Source organism: Canis lupus, chromosome 8 (assembly GCF_003254725.2).
Source record: "Canis lupus dingo isolate Sandy chromosome 8, ASM325472v2, whole genome shotgun sequence".
NCBI classification, from domain to species: Eukaryota; Metazoa; Chordata; class Mammalia; order Carnivora; family Canidae; genus Canis; species Canis lupus.
This window is the reverse complement of record NC_064250.1, coordinates 38,036,199-38,055,955: the sequence shown is the minus strand read 5'-3', so window position 1 is coordinate 38,055,955 and position 19,757 is coordinate 38,036,199. Positions and strand designations below refer to the sequence as shown.

Here is a 19,757-nt window from a genome sequence, read left to right as displayed (position 1 = left end):
ATGGGGTTTGGGTTGTTTTGGACCAAACATAAACCGATTCAGATTTAACCTGGTCTTCCAAGGGCAGGTTGTCTCAGTTTAGCTGGTTGTGATCACACTGCTAATTCATGTTTCTTCTTCTTTTTCCTAGTATTATCAATGGCTTTGCTTTACCTCTTAAGGCAGAACACAAACAGTTTCTGGTGAAAGTGCTGATTCCTTTACACACTGTCAGGAGCTTATCACTCTTCCATGCCCAGGTAGAATTTTATGCAACTACCTTTGGAAGCAAAATTAAAAGTTTACAAACTCAGTGTTTCTTTGATATTGATATTTCCTTAATTAAAAAAAAATCCTATAAAATGCTCCCTGAGGAAAATTAAAATGTGTGCTGTTTTTCTGTGTATAGGAGAATCATGGGAATATTTTTCAAGTGGGAGGAGCATTTGTTCAGTCATCTCATTTTATAGAGAACTTTAGGACTTGCCTAGTTCACAAAATTAATATATTGAACATCTTGCGCAGCATCAAATATATGTGGGTTTTCCAAATTTAGATCTTTGAACATGTGTAATCATTTTGGAGTATCCTGGAATGTTTTATCTCATCCTCAGTTGCATTAGTCTATCAGTTGCTCTTTGCCCCCTCTTCCAGTTAATTCCCTATTTCCTTCTCACTTTCTACACACAAATAAACATATTCACAAATAAATCAATCAATATTTTCACATCTTTTTATTTTTAGCCTCCCTTATTTTAAAAAGCATACTCTGTTTTGTCCCAAGTCTGGTTTCCATGCTAATACTGCCTTGTGTGGTGAGCATGTCACCAGGGGACAGATAAATGATATAGTGGCATTTTAATTTTAGTATTCCAAACCAATGGGAATGTTTTGAGTTTGCATAAAAATGTCACACATTTTTCTGAGCAATGTTCCTCTTTAAATGTGAAATTTTGTGTTTCGAGGAAAAATTAGTCCATATGTTTCTAATTTGGAACACCATTAAAATGTTTTGCAAGGGTGGATTTCTTGTCCAAAAATCTTTACGAGCCCTTTTACAAATCTTGCCTCCAGTTTTTGAAATATAGGCTATATCACATTTCATGATCGCGTAAAAGAATTCTTACCTAGATGAGGTAACATCAGATGTAAAACGTTTCACTCTTCTCACTGTGGCAGGTACACAACCTTTTATCTCTTCATGAAACCACTTCAGTTTGCATGGGCCACTTTAGGCAATCAACAGAGTGTTTAGTTAAGTGCCTACATTTCGTATGGGACTCTTCTGGAACCACAGTAAAATCCAGTACTGTTGAGGTTGTCAAAGAGAGAAAGGAAGCTTATGAGATGTAGCTTAGACTGTATGTAGATGAGACACTTTCAGAATATATTGAATGTGATATTTCTGCTTTTTATTAGCTGGATACTTCATGTCTCAGTATTCTTTTAAAAAAAATTCCCCTGGGGTGTTATTAGTGTCAATCTTTAGTTTGAAAAAGTAGCTTTTTATTTCGCTTTATATATATTTTATTTTTAAAATGAAGTGAACATGAAGTTACTAAAACCAGAGTCTAAAAACTTCTTAGGAAGTTTTAATATGTCTTTTGAGCCCTTTTGAGTATATAGCATTTCCAATTTTGTCTTTCATTTTTCTGTTTCTCCAGCTGGCATATTGCATAGTACAGTTTTTGGAGAAAGATCCTTCACTCACAGAACCAGTAAGTATTTTTGCTGTAATTTCAAAAAGCTTCAAAATGACTACTTTTCATGAAGTACATGTAGAAAATTAAGTGCCATTGTTTTTCTCCTTTTCATTTTAGGTTATTAGGGGGCTAATGAAATTTTGGCCTAAAACATGTAGTCAAAAAGAGGTAAGTGCTTAATGTTGGTTGTGTTAAGAGCTTACTAAATACTCTGCAGAGTGTCAGGCTCTGAGGCAATTAGTATGTGCAAAAATATATTACTTCATCCAATCTTCATTTTATCTCTGTAAAGGAAGATTGCCATATTCACATTTTACTGGTCTTTTTTTTTTTTTTAAATAAAGATTTTATTTATTCATTCATTCATGAGAGACAGAGAGAGAGAAGCAGAGACACAGGCAGAGGGAGAAGCAGGCTCCATGCAGGGAGCCCGACGTGGGACTCGATCCTGGGTTCCCAGGATCACACCCTAGGCTGAAGGTGGCACTAAGCCACTGAGCCCCCTGGGCTGCCCACATTTTACTGGTCTTAAAATTGAAGCATAAAGAGCTTAAGTAGCTTCCCCAAGTATGCTAAGTATAAGTGATTAGGCCAGAATCTCACCCTGATTCCTGAACCCTGATCTTTTATCATGCTCTGCTCAGTCCAGGGAAGCCCGAGTCAGACTTTGGTTACATGTCCCACTATCTAGCTTTATCAAAAACAACCTTCTTTCTAGTGACCACCTTCATAATATGGAGGCTATGGTGTTATTGTAGATTGATAGCTAGAGCTACCTGCCCAAATACCCCACTTTAAAATAGGATATAGATGGGATCTTTACTGTGTACAATTAAAAAACATATTACAGACCTTTTGTTTCAGCTGCTCATAAGTGGTCCTGTATATTTCTGACCTACAATCATTTGTACTTTTGCCAAGACCTAATCAAACCTGTGCCCTGTGAGGTTGTGGGGGAGTAAGTCTCTTAGCTTAGAGGTGACCCTAGCTAGGTGCCAGATCTTCACTAACTCTTCTATGTTAGACCATGTGGAAAGTGGCCTAGCAAGAAAGGTCAGCTGTTAATTTGACATTTTGGGAGAATTTTGGGAGAACCTCTCTATGTATCTTGAGAAATGGCAAAGAGTCTACTGCCTACTATATGTTATTTTTAACAGCAGTATGCTCCTCCTTCTCAAATCAGTTTCAATTCTCCAAAACCCTACTTTACACAACTTCAGAAAGTCATCTAATTTTTTAATACGTGTTTGACAAAATTAAGCTATATATTGCTACCCAGATATATGAAAACATGGTCATCTTTCATATTTTAATTGCACAGTTAATTTTTTAAGGTAAATTTTTTTATGCCTAAATAGGTAACTGGTTTTGTTTCTCTGTCAGTTTTTCCATTATATTTTAAACAAATGTGCTACTGATTTGGCTCTTTTTTGTGATCTACAAGCTTGGTTTCTGGGTGCCTGGGTCGCTCAGTTAGTTAGGTATCCTACTCTTGATTTCGGCTCAGATCGTGATCTCAGGGTCCTGGGATCAGCAGTGTCGGCCTCCCTGCTCAGCAGGGAGTCTGCTTATCTCCCTCTTTCTCTGCCCCTCCCCTGCTCATGCTCACTCTCCCTCTCTCTAAAATAAATAAATAAATCTTTAAAAAATTAAAAACTCTGTTTCTTGAGACACATAGTGCTAAGGTTAGGATTCATTGTGAGCAGTTGTGCACGTGTGCGTATGTGTGCAAACTGGGTTGGGTGTGTGCTAATGGGTTTAAAGTGGTACCTGTGTGTAGGCGAACCTGCTCATTTTTATCTCTCTGACTTTCTGTGTTCTGTTAACCAGGGTATCCTAGGGGGGAGTGCTTAGCACATAGCAGGAACTGTAAACATTAGCAGATTATCCACATGTGCCACTGTGAACTTTTGTCCATCCATGTAGGGGGGCTACTCTCCCCTTGTTTGAAAAATAAGAGTGGGGGAGCAGATGCCAGGTTGATAGCACTAGAGAGAGGAGAGCCCCATGGAGACACTGCTGTTCCCCAAGGGCCTCCTGCAATGTGTGCCCCTTGTTCTGTGTTATAGATGTAGCACATAGAGAGTTTTTTCCAAAGTAAATGGAACCATACTTTCAAAGCTATAGGGCATTTGCTCTTAACAATTACCCTCTGCTGAATTCTTTGTGAAATGAACATCTAACATAAGATAATGCCTAATTTGTTCTGTTTGGTTTTATGTATAAATTTTTCTTAAAAGTCTTTTCTTATAAACTCTCATTAATCCTCATCATTCATTTGGATTTTTAAATGAAGTACCTGGCATTTTGTGTTTTTGTATGTACTTACAGGTCATGTTCCTTGGGGAGCTGGAGGAAATATTGGATGTGATTGAACCCTCACAATTTGTTAAAATTCAAGAACCTTTGTTTAAACAAATTGCCAAGTGTGTATCTAGCCCCCATTTTCAGGTTAGTAATAAAGAGAGGAGGAGCTGGAGTGGCCTATGCAACTATCGGGTTAAATTTTATTTGTATTGAAAGACATGTAATGGGCACTAGCTACCTGTTGTTTTTTTATTTGTTATTTTCTCATACAAAAATAATGATCATAATAACCACCTTTGAACATGTGTGGTGTGACAGCTACTTTGATGGTACTTTCTGTCTAGTAACTTCAGTTCTCAGGATCACTCTACAAGAAAGGCATTATGATTTTTACAGATATGAACACTGAAGTTCGAAGTGGTAAAATGACTTGTTTCAAGTAAAGTGGCTGAGTAAGAGGTGGACTGGTAGGGTTCCTATAGAGTGTAAAAGAGAATGTGAAAGCTTAAGAGGCAAAGAGAATACACATACATAACTGTGCTAGATGCTTTACATACGTTATTCGCAAACCTCAAATTATCGTATAAGGCTCTCCCTCCTCGCCTCCACCCCCTTCCATCCCCCCGTGCTGTTTCCTAGATGAAATGATTTTGCTTATGGCCCCAAGTTAATAAGGAGTGGAGTCAGGTGTAGCTTCTAGTGAAAGCTGGTGACCTTCCCATGGCACTACGCTGCCTCCTTGTGGCTGCTCTGGGGGATCACAGGGAAGTGAGCCTGGCAACCTTTTTTTCAACTGGGGCTGTTGCTGCAGAACCCACAGGAGGGAAGAAGGTGATCTGGAGCGAAAACATGTTAGGTTTTATATCCTTTGGGTCTCTCACCAAAGGTCCAAATTGCAGACCTTGAAGATTAACTCTTTATATACTGCTTGTTGATTCAGAGAGATTGTTGAGATTGTAGTGTAGCACAGAATCACACTGCCAATGTGGTAGACTTAGCGGTGGACTTTTTTTCCCTGAGATGTCATTATCCTGAATAGAGACATTGGCTGTAGTTTTAATTTTTGACTTAAAGACATGTTAGAATGTCAAGGCAATGATCTTAAGACAATCATGTGATTGTACCACAACCCTCTTCCCCCACCCCGACCCCCTGCAAAAATGTGTAAACCGTTATATGAGTCATTACATTGTCTGCAGATGATACAGCATATGTCTAGATAAACAGACAACAATCACAGGATACCATGTAGGTGTTTTGTTTATTATACCTGGCCTGAGTGCTCGAGTGTCTGGATTGTCTACCTTGTTTTTCAGTTTTCATCAGGAGGTCTGACATTCTGGAAAGCAAGGAGCAGAAATCTCTCTCTCTCTTTTACTTCAGAAATCTCTTTTAAGATCACCAGGGAGGCTTAAATGATGCTCAGAAGCTTAGAAAGGAGGCAACATGTCTAGTCAGCTATGGCTGTGTCCATTCAGGTTGCTATAAAAAAAAAATAGCCCAGATTGGGTGGATTATAAAAACAGCAGAAATTTATTTCTCTTGTCTCTGGAGGCTGGAAGTTGTATCAGGATGCCAGCACAGTTGGGTGAGGCCTCTCTTCTGAGTTGTGGATTTCGTGTATCCTCACTTGGCAGAAGGGGTATAATGATCTCCCTGGAGCCTATTTTATAAGCACTAATCCCATTCATGAGGCTCCACTCTTATGACTTCAGTACCTTCAGTACCTGACTAAAGGCCCCTTTACTAATACCATCATCTTTGGGAATTAGGATCTCAACATACGAATTTTGTGGGCACACAGCATTCAGATCACAACAGTCTTCTATAACAAAACACCACAGACCATGTGGCTTAAACCACAGAAATTTATTCCTCACAATTCTGGAGGTTGTAAATCTGAGATCAGACTGCCAGCCTGGTCTGCTTCTGGTGAGGGCTCCTTCTCTGGCTTGCAGATGGCTGGCTGCCTTCTCATTGTGTCCTCACATGGCCCTTCCTTGAAGTGAGTGTGTGAGGAAGGAGGAGATCTCTCCCTTCCTCCTCTTAAGACCACCAGGCCTATTGGATTAGGACCCCACCCTTATGACTTCATTTAACCTTAGTTACCTCTTGAAAGTCCTATCTCCAAATACACATATTGGAGGGTTAGGGCTTCAACACATGAATTTAGTCTGTAACAGAAAGAAAACAGAATTTAAAATTATTTGACAGAAGTAAAATTTAGAACAAAAGAAAGGAGAGTAAAGAGATTCTTCTTTATTCATTTGTTAAGTATTCCATTGGTGCATCCAGCAGACATTTTTCGAGTGCCACTCAGTGTAGCCACACACCGTTTACTACTTTGCCCCCAGTGTGGCCTCGGGGTCAGAGGGCTCCAACCAGAGACAGCGCCAAGGTGCAAGGAGGATAGTGGGTCTCAGGAAAGTAATGATTTCTGTCCTAGTGTTAGAAATGCTAATTTTACTTTGCATAAGCAATGCCTTTCCTCTTTAAGGGGCTTTGCTGGATACGGACTTATAAGTGATTTTGCATAGCCACAGACAGATAACATTGATTAAGATACTTGTGAGCATTAAGTAGCAACTAAACATTAGACTCCTAATTGGATATAGGAAAACCCTAGGTTTCTACCTCTTTACCAGCATCCTCCTGTGGTCTCTTTAAAAATTCTTCCTTTTGGTTGTAAGTTCCCAAGTAGCCTCAGAATAGCCTCATGCGCATTCCTCCTTTTGTTCCTCTTTTTCCTTGTGCTCTTGGCTGAGCCACACCATGTGCTTCATGGTTTCTAGACACATTGCCCGTGTGGGCACCTCTGCCCTCCTTTCCTGAAATTCCCTCCACCTGGAATGCCTTCTCCTTCTTCACTTCATCCTTCCAAGCCCAGCTTAGATGCTACTTCCCATGTTACATTCTTGCAGCTCTGCCCTCTGCCCCAGGTCATCCAGGTTGTTCATTCCACTCTTTCTACTGACACTTTGTTTCTTCTATCTTGGTCACAGAATCTTGCCTTGGTCATAGCATCACAATTTATATTGGATAGGCTCACAGAGGCCCCCTTACCCCTTTCCCCCCACTGGCACAGGAGCTCCAAAGGGATAACAGAGTAAAGTTAAAAGCAGTGGCTTTGGAGTCTGCCACTTGCCAGCCATGTGGCCTCAAGGCAATGGCTTATATACTCTGGGCTTATTTCCTCATTTGCAAGATGGAAATCATGGCACTTCCGCTGTGTGTTGGTTGTGAGGATTAAATGAGATAATATGTATGTGGAACACATAGCACAGTGCCTGGCTTAGAGTAAACATTCAATAATGATCTCAGGGTCTAGTGCTTCCTGAATCCCAGGATTTTTTTATTTTTTATTTTTTATTTTTTTGGAAGCAAGTTGAATAATGTAAATGGAAAGGCTTAATTTCTCAGAGTCTATTGGTGGGTACATCTTGTACCATTTCATTAAATTGTTAAGTTTAAGTCTAATTTAAATTTAATTTATTAAATTATAATGTAATTTCTTAATCTGGATGAATGAAAGCCACTCTTCTTTTTCTCCTAAAATGTACCCTTTTTAGAAATTCTAGCCTTTTTGAGATTTTTGGTTTATTATTTTTGATTACTTTTAAAATTGTTTAGTTTTTTTTTTCTTTTTTTTTTTTTGAGGCTTTCTTTTGAATTCATAGTCCGTTGGATAGCTTGGTGATCAGAGATAGCAAGCAGGTGTCCCTATGCCCAGAAACTGAATGACTTCTTCCCTGCTTACTCACCTGAAAGGAAGGGACCAGAGATAAACTGTGGAAAGAGTCTGGTCACTAGACTTGAGTCTTAGCTTTCACCATTTACTAGTAATGTGACCTTACCAGGGCCTCAGTCTCTCTGAGCATCAGTGTCCATCTCTCCAGTGGACACAACAGTGCCTAGTCCTGGGTGGCGGGAAGGATGGGACCTTTTCCGCACTGCAGCCCCAGTGGCTGGCCAGAGGAGTTGCTCAGCAAACGTGACTGCTTTGTAGAGATGAGCAGCTAGGTTTTTCTGAGTAACTGTTGCCTGAATACCGCTGTGTGCTGGGCCCTGAGATTGATTTGAAGTGTGTGGGATGAAAGAAGCGAGCCAGAAGGGGGCTAATGACCTGGGAAAAACAGTGTGCATCTAGAAGTAGAGGAAATGTATTTGGAGTTTGGGGGACAGGTGGGGAAAATGTGGAATCAGATGAAACAGGCAGTAGGCAGAAAAGAAGTAGGCAAAAAACCTTTGTTTCCTTTCCTAAATTGATGAACCACTTTGGAACTTTCTGAAATTTAAGTCCACAAAAATGTAAAGTGTGATTAATATTTAATTTCACATTTGATTGAAAGATATAAAAATAGTCTTAAAGTATTTTTGTTTGGAGAAATTTTAGTTTTATGTCTTTTTTTCTCTTTTAATATTTTCTTTTTCTTTTTTTTCCAAAGGTGGCAGAAAGGGCACTGTATTATTGGAATAATGAATACATCATGAGTTTGATAGAAGAAAACTCTAATGTCATCCTTCCCATCATGTTTTCCAGTCTTTATAGGATTTCAAAAGAACATTGGAATCCGTAGGTTTTCAGTTTTTCCCCTCTCCCTTCTTCTCTCTTTCCCTACCTCCCCCTTCTTTTTCTCCCTCAATCCCCCCTTATCTTCCTCCCTCCTTCTCTTCCTCCCTCCTTCTCTTTTGCTTAATAAAATGTCTTGAATGCTTGCTATGTGCCAGATGCTGTGCCTGTTGATGAAGACAGATAGTGTGAAAATTCCTGATTTTAGAAATTCACTGACTGGGTTAGGGGAGATTCACTAGTAAATAGATATTTTATAAAACAATATTTTTAAAATACTGTTATGTTAAAATATCTACTTACTTGAGTTCCTGATTTGTCTGTGAATGTAACAGAGCTATTTGAGGGATGTTCTGGGATGAGAGGAAGGGTTTGCAGATATCAATGAGGCAGTGATGCTCAAACTGAGTATTACAGGAATGCAGCAGGTGGATTTATTTATTTATTCATGAGAGACTAAGAGAGGAGAGAGAGAGAGAGAGAGAGAGAGAGAGAGAGAGAGGAGAGAGAGACAGGCAGAGGGAGAAACAGGCTGCATGCAGGGAGCCCGATGCAGGACTCTATCCCGGGACTCCAGGACCACGCCCTGAGCTGAAGGCAGGCACTAAACCACTGAGCCACCCAGGGATCCCCATGAGCCACCCAGGGATTCCCCGCCTGCGTGGTTTAGTTGGTTAAGCATCTGCCTTCAGCTTGGGTCATGATCCCAGGGTCCTGGGATCAAGCCCCTTTTAGGGTGTCGGGCTCCCTGCTCAGTGAGGAGTCTGTTTCTCCCTCTTCCTCTCCCCCACCTCCTGCTCATTCTCTCTTTCTCTGTCAAATAAATCTTAAAAAAAAATAATAATTTTGAAAGAAGTGTTTAACATCTAGTCCTATAAAAGTCAAAGCATTCTATATTTGAATGACTTTACATGTTTCTCTGTGGAATGAAAGAAAATTCAGAGTGGTATTAGATAATAGTAGATGTAATTAAGTATATTCATAGTATGTGTTTTGAAGTTTTGCACACAAGTATAAAATCACATTTCTCATTTTTCAAATTTGCCAAATTTTGTTACTAAAACTTGTAAAAATAAAGAACCTGGTAAACAGTGAAGTCTCATTATATAGGCAGTCCCTTGAGGACCTAGAGAGTGGCTCTGGCGAGTGTGCTGTAGTTGGCCTTCTCCATCACTGCTCATTGTACATGAGAGGGTCCTTTACCTCAGTAGAAGAGAGCTTAAGTTTTCCTTTAATGGTTTCAGAGCAGGGGCAACACAGCAAGTACACTTAGGTTTTGGAAACGTCAAATCCATGGTTTATTTAACCTATAGTCTCACTTATACCAGTGCTTTTTTCAGCAGTATTGGTAGCAGGTTTGCTGCCAAATAGTAGTAAAGTACATTTTTTGCAAAGGATGATGCTATTTAGAGTCTGAAGATATCAAGTCTGTCGTGGGCATAGTCCTCATGCTGTCAAGAGCTTATTCTTCTTCTTGATAAAGGTGTACTGCCATTTTTTCCATTTAGCTGTTTCCATTTAGCTGTTCCACATCACCAGTTTGCCAGTCACCTGACCAGAGTATGTCCTGGGTCAGCAAAGAGACTTAGCCGATGTGAATGGACTGAAACAAGTTACAACTAGAAACTTAACTAACGGGCAGCTGGTATCCAAGCGGCTAAGCATCTGCCTTCTGCTCAGGTTGTAATCCTGTAGTCCTGTGGTCTTGGGATCGAGTTCCACATTGGGCTCCGTACTCTGCAGAGAGCTAGCTGGCTTCTCCCTCTGCCTCTGCCTCTCTTTCCCTCTGTCTCTCATGAATGAATAAATAAAATCTTTTTAAAAAAACATATTAAAATACCCAACTTAGAGGGGTTTGGTATCATATCTTTGAATATGAATAACATATATATTATTTGTTTCCATGAGAACAGCTTTCAATTTTGATGAATTATGTATAATTATCATTTTAAAAATAAAATTCTGGGGGTGCCTGGATGGCTCAGTCAGTTAAGCATCCAACTCTTGATTTCGGCTCAGGTCATCATCACAGGGTCGTGAGATTGAGCCCCATGTCAACTTCCATGCTGTAGAGCTTGCTTAAGATTCTCTCCCTTTGCCCTTCCCCAACTCCCTCCCTCTCTTTCCCCTCTCCCTCTCTTTTAAAAAATAAATAAAATAGAACAGTCTGTGCAAATTCAAGGCTCTAAGGTTAGTTCCACCACAGGTGCTCCTTTTTAGGGTGAAGTGGCTTTATTTTTATACTTGTCTTTTTATTAAATGAAGTTAACAAGTGCCCACAGGCAAGTCTATTCTGGGTACCAATAATTAGAAAGGCAAAATTAGATTTTTCTTCTTCTAATCCTGCCAACCCCTCAGATATCTTGCCTGGAATAGTAACAAATGGAACTCTCAATGTGGAAATGAACTATAGGTCCTTTCTAGTTGTTTCAACTAAGAAGAGATTCTACAATACAAGGAATTCACTCAGACACAGATTGCGCTCTCACTTTCTCTGTGCAGCTCCCATTATATAAGACTAACCAACATGTTCTCTTTTCTCTTTGCTTCCCAGGGCTATTGTGGCACTAGTGTACAATGTGTTGAAGGCATTTATGGAAATGAACAGCACCATGTTTGATGAGCTGACAGCCACATACAAGTCAGATCGTCAGCGGTAACTTTTTAAAGCTTTTTTGTCAGCTGTGCATAAAACTGTTGGGTTCTTTCCTTGCTCTTTGCTGCAGTTGCCTCATTGCACCCTAAATCATTAGCACAGTTATATTTATTTACATGTTCATTTTTGCATGCTCATTAGCTGTGTCTTTATTAGTGTGCCACTCAGTAACAAAGTATCATTTTAAGAAAGGCTTTTTTCCTCCTTTCCTTCTGTAATGTTTCTCTTCTGCCTTAGGGTTAAAGGCCTGGCATGTAACTGATACTTCAAGCGCATTGAGGGGACCATCAGGTGGTTTGTCATCTGAGTTCACACCCATCCTGAACTTACTTGAACTAGAATTGGGCAGATCTTGTGTACTTCAGTCCAGCACCAAGAAGGATGAGGCATCAAATTTATTTAGCTCCTAAAAAAAAAAAAAAGAAAAAAAAATTATTTAGCTCCTTAGCCCAGAACTAACTTACTACTCTTGCACACAACAAATTTATTGGGATTTAAAGGACAGTGGAAAGAACATGAAGGTCAAGAGTCTGGTATTATACAAATATTAAAATGTTTGAGACCAAAAAGGAAGAAAAACCAGTTGACCTCTTTACATAAATGCTTATGGCTTAGAAAAGCCTTTTTTGGTTTCATATACATTAGTTTTCAACTTTATTATTTCTCGTTCAACATGTCCAACTGTATTCCAGAAGATATTGTCTTGGTCCATTTGTGCTGCTACAACAAACAGACATTTATGCTGTGACACCAAATAACGCATAGCTTTTAAACAGCAGAAATTTATATCTCTCCGAGTTCTGGAGGCAGGAAGCTAAGATTGTGGTGCCAGCATGGTTGGATAAGGGCCCTCTTTCTGATTCATGGCCAGCACTTTCTTTCCAAGTCCTCACATGATAGAAAGGACAAGGAATCTCTGTGGGATCTCTCTTATAAGGTCATTGATGCCATTCATGAGGGCTCCAACCTTATGACCTAATTATCTCCCAAAGGCCCAGCTACTGAGCCCATCACCTTTGAGGGTGAGGATCTCAACTGAGGAATTGGGGGTAGGACAGGACACAGATACTTAGACTGTGGCATTGGTATACTTGGAGAACTTGAGGAAAATCTAGAGAGCTTGTTAGTAGTGGGCTTCTAATTTGGCTTTGATCCAGAAGCAAATGTCAGCTTTATTTATTATAAAACCATGGACTTTAGAAGATCCCAGCAATGCGTACAAGTGTTCATGCCCAAGACCTTGCCGAACCTCCTGAACAAAGCTATGTGTGGTTCCTTCGCTGCTTTGCTTTCCCTGATTTTGCATGTGTTACCTGCATTTTACTGATAAAAAGAGCAGTGTGGGGAAAGGTATGGTGGTGGGGCAAAGGACTATCACAGTGATTTCTATATAATACTAGAATAAAATCAGTTATGGGGTATGTTGTGCCATACTTGTAATTTAAAGAACTTTTAACTGTTTACATTTGTTGTAAATCACTACATTTATAACCCTCCTTGTCTCAAACTTCAAGTCTTTAAGAATTTTATCTAAGTAGAGGAAATAAAGGGCACATTCTCATATTGTGGCATACCATTAAAGAGTGTGTTGTACATAATGTCTTTTTGTTAATAGCGACTGAAAACCCATAATTATTATCCCAGTTCAATAAGGATTAAATAAAACTCTGTAGAATTCCATTAAGAGAAATAAAGACCTTATTCCTAAAATTATCAAATTGAATTAAATTAATTCATATTTAATGAATTTTAGTAGTAAAACTGTTTTCTGATCATTTATCATTTAAACTAAACAGACTGGGCATCCCGGGTGGCTCAGCGGTTTGGCGCCGCCCTCAGCCCAGGGCGTGATCCTGAAGACCCGGGATCGAGTCCCACATTGGGCTCCCTGCATGGAGCCTGCTTCTCCCTCTGCCTGTGTCTCTGCCTCTCTTCCTCTGCATCTCTCTGTGTCTTTCATGGATAAATAAATAAAATCTTTTAAAAAAATAAATAAATAAACTAAACAGACCGAATTCTTGGAAAAGATACCTATTGACCAAGGGGTCCAGGAATGGACACAGCAAAGTTAATTCTGGTGCATTAGAATGACTTACCATGAACAGACTTTCTTAATGAGACCAGGATTTTTTTTAAAGGAAGGATAGTATTTTGTCAAATGAGTGATAGAAGATTGTACTGACTAGATGGAAACATTGGCTTCTCCTTGGATGTGGGAATAGGCAAAGAGAAAAACGATTTATTTGGTGCTATTAGAGAAGAGCTGCATGAAGGGGTTCACTTCTGGATAGCACCAAATTTAAGGTTCAGTTCAGATCAAATTTTAATACAAATCTGAAAATGGTGGGTGGAATAAATAACTAGCACTGTTAGATACATATGCCAGCATTAGTGCTGTGTGAAAATGAAATTGGGGGAGAATTTGACAGTATCTGTTGCATGACAGTGTGGTTAAACTTTGAAATTCCTACCTACAGGGAGAGAGAAAAGTAGGAAAGAATGGGATGACAGTAACTATTTCAGAAATATTTAGAATTTTTGAAGATAAAGTTGTCAGTATAAAAGATGTGCAATAATTCAGCATAAAGTTCATCTGGAAGAAAAGCCCCACAGGATAAATTGTATTGATGAATGCCATAAAACTCTTGATCAAAGATAAGAAGAACCAAAAAGAGAAAACACCCATAAGCTTAATGCCAAACTTTTTGAAGACTACTTGTAAAACCTACATGAGGAAAAAATATATCAAAGGGGCAGTTATTATTAGATAATCTCTTCAAACTTTCCTGGTTGTTTACCTTATATTCTGTTTTCTCCCCAGTGAGAAAAAGAAAGAAAAAGAGCGTGAAGAACTGTGGAAAAAACTGGAGGATCTGGAATTAAAGAGAGGTCTTAGACGTGATGGCATAATTCCAACCTAACAGAAATAATGACAGCAACATCACTAACCTGTGGAGTCACACATTTATGTAGTAGAAGATGGAGCAACAGTTTTCTGTATTGTGCAACTTTGCAGTAGATTTCACATTTGTTTCATTATTACAACAGCACTGTATATACCTGTCTCTAAGTAAAGGAAAAAAAATAAGGACTTCAATCCAAAGTTTGGACAGTAGATAGACTTCTCAGAACTTTGCAAACATAATCATTGTTCTAACCCTCTTTAAAAAACAAAAAGCAGTCTTCAAAGATATGTTGATGAAATTGCTATGTTAAAATTCTATTATCAGGAGTTCCTTATTTATCCTTAGCAGAGAGTATGAAACAATTTTCAAATGTGAACAATCTTAAATTTAGCTTGTCTTTCTGCTAAGCTGTTAAATGTATTTATAGTAATGGAAGAAAAAAAAAGACTGTCATTTCCTTATAAGTTTGTATAACATCCTCCTCTGGATAACTTGACTGTAATTTAACATCTTTTCCTTTTGCACATCTTCATGAATTGAATGTCCATGTGGAATGGGGCCAGGAATTGTAAAGGTCCCTGATAAAAGTCTTGTTTTACTGGAGTGAACATCTTTCCAGTAACCAGGTAGTCCTGGTACTCCTTTAGTTTTAAAATTAGGAGTAAAAGAGAAGAGGTGATAAACATAGTAGGGAAGGGAATTTTGGATTCATGCATCAGTTTATGGTGAATCCAAATCAATGTCTTGAATCCTTTGAAAACAGGCACTGGGATATCCTAGGCTTCAGTACCCGACCAGTATTAGTTGCATACATCACTGAACATACATACCAGAGATGTTTGAGAAATGTCAGAAAACATCCTTTTGGACCATTTTGTAATAAGAAAGACAAACACTAAACAGTACAACCATGAAATTGATTGCCAGGATTGTGAATCTAATTGGGAAGAGAGTTGAGCAAACAGCTTGGACTGTTTGGAGTTGTTGCCTTACTTTTTAATATGTATTTATAAAGTATTCCAGCAAAAGAGGATGTAGCCTCTGGGAAAACAAACAAACATATTACAGTGTTTTTTGTAGATTCTCGTTCTATATCTCATCACAGCGCCAGCCCTGTTTTTAGCCGGAAAGGATTCAGGATAAATATTACTATGCATTCTGAATTGGATGCGTATTCCTAACTACTGTATTTGTTACCAAAAGTGGTTCTACAAATGCTACTGAAAAAAATCTGAAAATCCCTAATGTCCTGAGTATTAATAATAAAGTTTAAAAATGCTTTTATATCAAAGGTGCATTGTGACCAAATTGTTTAAGAAAAAAACAAAAAACAAAATTTAGGGCTGTATTACATATATCTTATTGGCTCTCTGCTTTGTATTTAAAAGAGGAATCTTACATTTCGGGGAGATATATGCTGATGAAATTTGTGTCCAGTATGTACTTACCTGATGCGGTTGCATTATTATGTACTGAAAGATATGTGTTTTGGAATTTATTTTCAGGATGCTTTTGCTTGTTATGGACGTGGCAGCAGTGAGTTGATAATCCTAAACCATCATCTCCAGCAGTATTCAAGGCATAGAGCTGATTCTGTGTTCATGTATGGAATTGTGATAGTAGCAAACATGAACATATTGAACTGTTGTTGCTCTTAATAGAAATATAATATCAATATGGACTTGTATATTCTCTTCCTTCCACTTAAATATAAAGTAGAATATGCAGTTTCATTATTTCTAAGAAAAAGGAAAAAAAAAAAAAAGGCTGACCTTTCTCCCCTATAAGTGTTTCAGGATTATCAGGTCACAGTTTTTGCATAAAAGTCAACTAATTATGGATATTGTCATCTCAGTAACTCTGTAAAACAAAAACAAAACTTGGCTATGTTAATTTTGAAAAAGAAACAGCAGTAAAAGAGTCATATGCAACACCCAACACAACATGGTTTAATGGAATGAAGAGATTAAAAAAAAAAAACATTAATGGGGATTCAATGTAAAGCTGGCAGAGGCTGCCGAAACGAAACAACTTAATTAAAAGTGCTGGAGCAAAGGTGCAAGTTCAAACACTAAAGATAAAAAATAAATTTGTAACAAATCATCTCCTTTAGCCCTTTTGATTTGAGCCCATTAGTTTTACTGTGCATTATTACATTTGTTTTTGATTGTATAAACTTTGTTTGCCATTAATTCATCTTTTTAGATAGAAGACATTAAAAGCACAGGTTTATGAAATATCTCTGCCCATTACAATGAAATGCAGTCATTTGAAATGAGAAAGACGAGGACCCTGTTTTGCACCTTTCCCAACCTCTGAGTCATGGTGAGGACTGCACAGATACCCTGGATATTAATTCTGTATGTTGATCATTCCAAACTGAGAAGAACAAAGCCAAATTTTAGACATACAGAAGCAATTATAAATCTATGTCTAAAATGTATAGGGCAACTTCTGAGAAGAAACACTGTCTTTTCTATTTTAACCGAAAGTGACAATGTGACATTTGTCATGTTGTGTCCGGTGACGCAGAGAAACTGAGGTAATCTGACTGTTGCACTATGTGACATAGTTAAGGCTGTACTTGCTGCATTTACAGCAGCTCTCTCTATCTCTCTCTCTCTCTTTCTCTCTCCCCCCCCCCCACATTTCTGCTGTTGCTGCAACTTGAGTTAATTGTGACAAATGCATCTTTGTGTTATATTTTGTTCGCTTCATAATTTCCAGAACTATATATAAATATATTTTTTAAATAGCAAATATTATAGTTAGTCAGTGATGATCACTCCAACCTCATCCCTACCATATTGGTTTCAGGGGTAGGATAAAGAGTGTCTTTGGAAGAACAAAACCAAACCAAACCAAACCCTGTGGTTTAGAATGATGCTGGGGCCTGGATTGTTGGCCCAGAACAACCATGTGAGTGAATTGACCCATCTCATACTTTGAATCAAGCATGCATTCCTTTTCTCATTGTGCAAGTGTCCCCAGTTGTTTCCCTTCAGTGTTTAGTTTTCGTTCTTTTAAATTTTATTATATTTTGCTCTCCCTGACATCTGTTTTTTATAAAATAAAATAAAAAATAAAAAAAGTAAGAAATAAATAATACCCTTGATGCCGCTGGATACTCACAAGCAGGGTTATGCTCCTTCATCTTGGGCTTGCTTGCCTAAATGGAAGGGTTTAATTTATTTTGTACCTCCTTCTATGCGTGGGACAGTCCAGGGTGCAGAGCCAGGATTGTTTGTAATTGCACCTGCTATACTTAAATGTGTATAGCCCTAGGCTCAATCACACTATGGAAAGAAAAAAAAAGTATATTTAGAGCTTTAAAAGCTTTTTTATTTTTTTGTGGGGGTTGGGGTGGGGTGGGGAAGGGAAGATGTATGGATGTTATTGGCATTTTTAAGTGTTCAGAGTTTTTTGTGTTTTTTTTTTTTTTCTCTTGTTTTGTTCTTTCCCAATTTAATTAGGTGCACTGAGCTGGCCCAGGAAATGAAGAGATTCTCTCTTTTGATGCTATAACCAATGTTATCACAAAGTTATGCCACCTATAGCAAAAAGGTGGCACCAGACATGATCAGTGGTATTTTATTTGCACATCGATATTTTTATTTTTATATTCTGGCTCAGCTGCTTCTCTGAGTGAAGTTAAGGAATGACCCACAAAGGATTTTTGTAGTAGGCATATTGGCAACGCATTTTCTATTTCTTGGTATTTAATTTTGAAAATCTAAAAGGATTGTGCATCTTGAGAGAAAGTTGAGCAAATTTTGATCTAGTGGAATGTTAATTTGTGCTGCTTCTTGTGCACGATAGCAGCAGTAGTATCTCTCTTGGAAATAAACATCCCATTTTATGATGTCTATGAATATAGGTTTCCTTTTCTTCCCTGCCTCCTTCCCACCCTCTTTTTTTCCCTTCCCTCCTTTCTTCCCTCCCATCCACCCTCCCCTCCCCTCCCCTCCCCTCCCCTCCCTCCCCTCCCTCCCTCCCCTCCCCTTCCCTTCCCTTCCCTGTCTTTACTTTTTTTTGAAATCACTTATTGTAAATAAGTTGTAATCCAGACCTCATGTATCAGTGGGGAACTTTCAAATATAAATATTACCAATACATTTTCTGGTTGTTGTCTGATTTTTGATTGAGGTATAATGAGAATGACATATCCATTGCTTTTGGTTTGAGAATTTCGCTTTAGCTTCATAAATCTTTTGGTACTTTAGTATTTCATTGTTTTAGCAGGAGAGGGCAGCAAAAGTTTATTTTTCCTGTTAGAAATGCTGTGATTCATATTGGTTTTAAACTTAATTGTGTGCGCGCGCGCGCGCGCGCGTGTGTGTGTGTGTGTGTGTGTGTTTAAAACAGCATCTGTTTGTGGGTAGAGGTAAAAATGAAACATTTTTTATATGAAAAGTTGCATATGAAAATTATGGACTGGTTCAACCAGACAATGAAGACTTCTGATCCACATCAAAATTAAAATGCCACAAAACAATCCTCCAGCTCTGGCTAAAATATGCTACTTCCTTTTCAAACACAACAAAATGCAAGCTGGGTCTTAAACACTTGGAGTTTAAAATGTCTTTCTTTGAAAATGATTTACTTTCTTCAAAGTGGTAACAGAAACAAAAATGAAGGTGCTCCCAAAGGGAAATGTAACCTTCTCCTTTCACAGACGTGTGAGAGGTTCTGTACTGTGGGTGCATCCTAATAAAGAAGCAGTGAAGAGTTTTCAGATGCCTGGCTGTGTTTGTTTGTTTGTTTGCTGTTTCTGACCCCTGTGGCCTTTTGAGCCATACAAATAATAGATTTGAACAACTTAGTTATGAGGCAATAGGTTGGTACATTCAGGCTTTCATCTTGAGAAAATTGGTTGTGATTAGGGGGATATAATGTTGGAGAGTGGTCCAGTGTCTTGCTGTGCGACAGACTACTCCAAAACTTAGAGGCATGGCCCCAGCAGTTAACTGTTTTGCTCAAAATATACAGTTTGGGTGGGCTTGGCAATAAGTGTGCACTTGGGTTAATCAAGAGGAGCAGGAGAATTCACTTCCAGCATGGCTCACTCACATGGCTGACAAGCTGGTGCTGATTGTTGCCTTGGAGTTCAGCCAGAGGCCTCAGTTCTCAAGACAGGAGTTTCCTTATGGGGCTTCCTTGAGCCTCCTCATAGTGTGGCAACCGGGTTCTAAAAATGACAGGAAGGGGAAATTGCCAATTCTTTGATGCCTGGGCCTACAAACTCATGGTATTACTTCTGTCATATTTTATTGGTCAAGCATTTACAGGGTCTGCTCAGATTCAAGTAGAGGGAACATAGACCTCACTGATGGAACAAGAGGAGTGTCATCTTTCATCAGTGCTTTAAAGCATTTGATTTAGGTGTGATCTCTCTTGGCTAATTAAATAATCAGATTTGGAACTATGTAATCAGTGTTTAATGTTCAGGTAAACTCTTGAGTTGGGGAAGGAGAAACCTTGTAAATTCAACAAGTTTTGTATTTCAAAACAACCATTTGTAACATCTGAAGATCACCCTGTTGGCAAGTTACAAGGAGAAGAAACTGGTCACACAGAATTGTAGGGTTAAAAGAAATCTTAAGTTTGTTTCAATGGAATATATAACTTTGTATTAT

The 19,757-nt window shown here is 38.6% G+C and overlaps 1 protein-coding gene across 3 annotated transcripts in view; it reads left to right on the top strand.

Annotated features, from left to right (window-relative positions):
* PPP2R5E (protein phosphatase 2 regulatory subunit B'epsilon) overlaps positions 1-18,852 on the top strand; it is a 144,586-nt gene extending 125,734 nt beyond the window's left edge. For 2 of the 3 annotated variants that reach the window (XM_025442881.3, XM_025442882.3), the window contains exons 8-14: positions 131-239; positions 1,644-1,697; positions 1,800-1,850; positions 4,014-4,133; positions 8,435-8,562; positions 11,114-11,215; positions 14,037-18,852. In XM_025442881.3, coding sequence (XP_025298666.1) covers positions 131-239; positions 1,644-1,697; positions 1,800-1,850; positions 4,014-4,133; positions 8,435-8,562; positions 11,114-11,215; positions 14,037-14,136 — 664 coding nt within the window. In that variant the 3' untranslated portion in view covers positions 14,137-18,852. The remainder of the gene's footprint in view (positions 1-130; positions 240-1,643; positions 1,698-1,799; positions 1,851-4,013; positions 4,134-8,434; positions 8,563-11,113; positions 11,216-14,036) is intronic. The other variant, XM_035720203.2, reaches the window with a different exon arrangement.
* Positions 18,853-19,757: the final 905 nt, after the last annotated feature.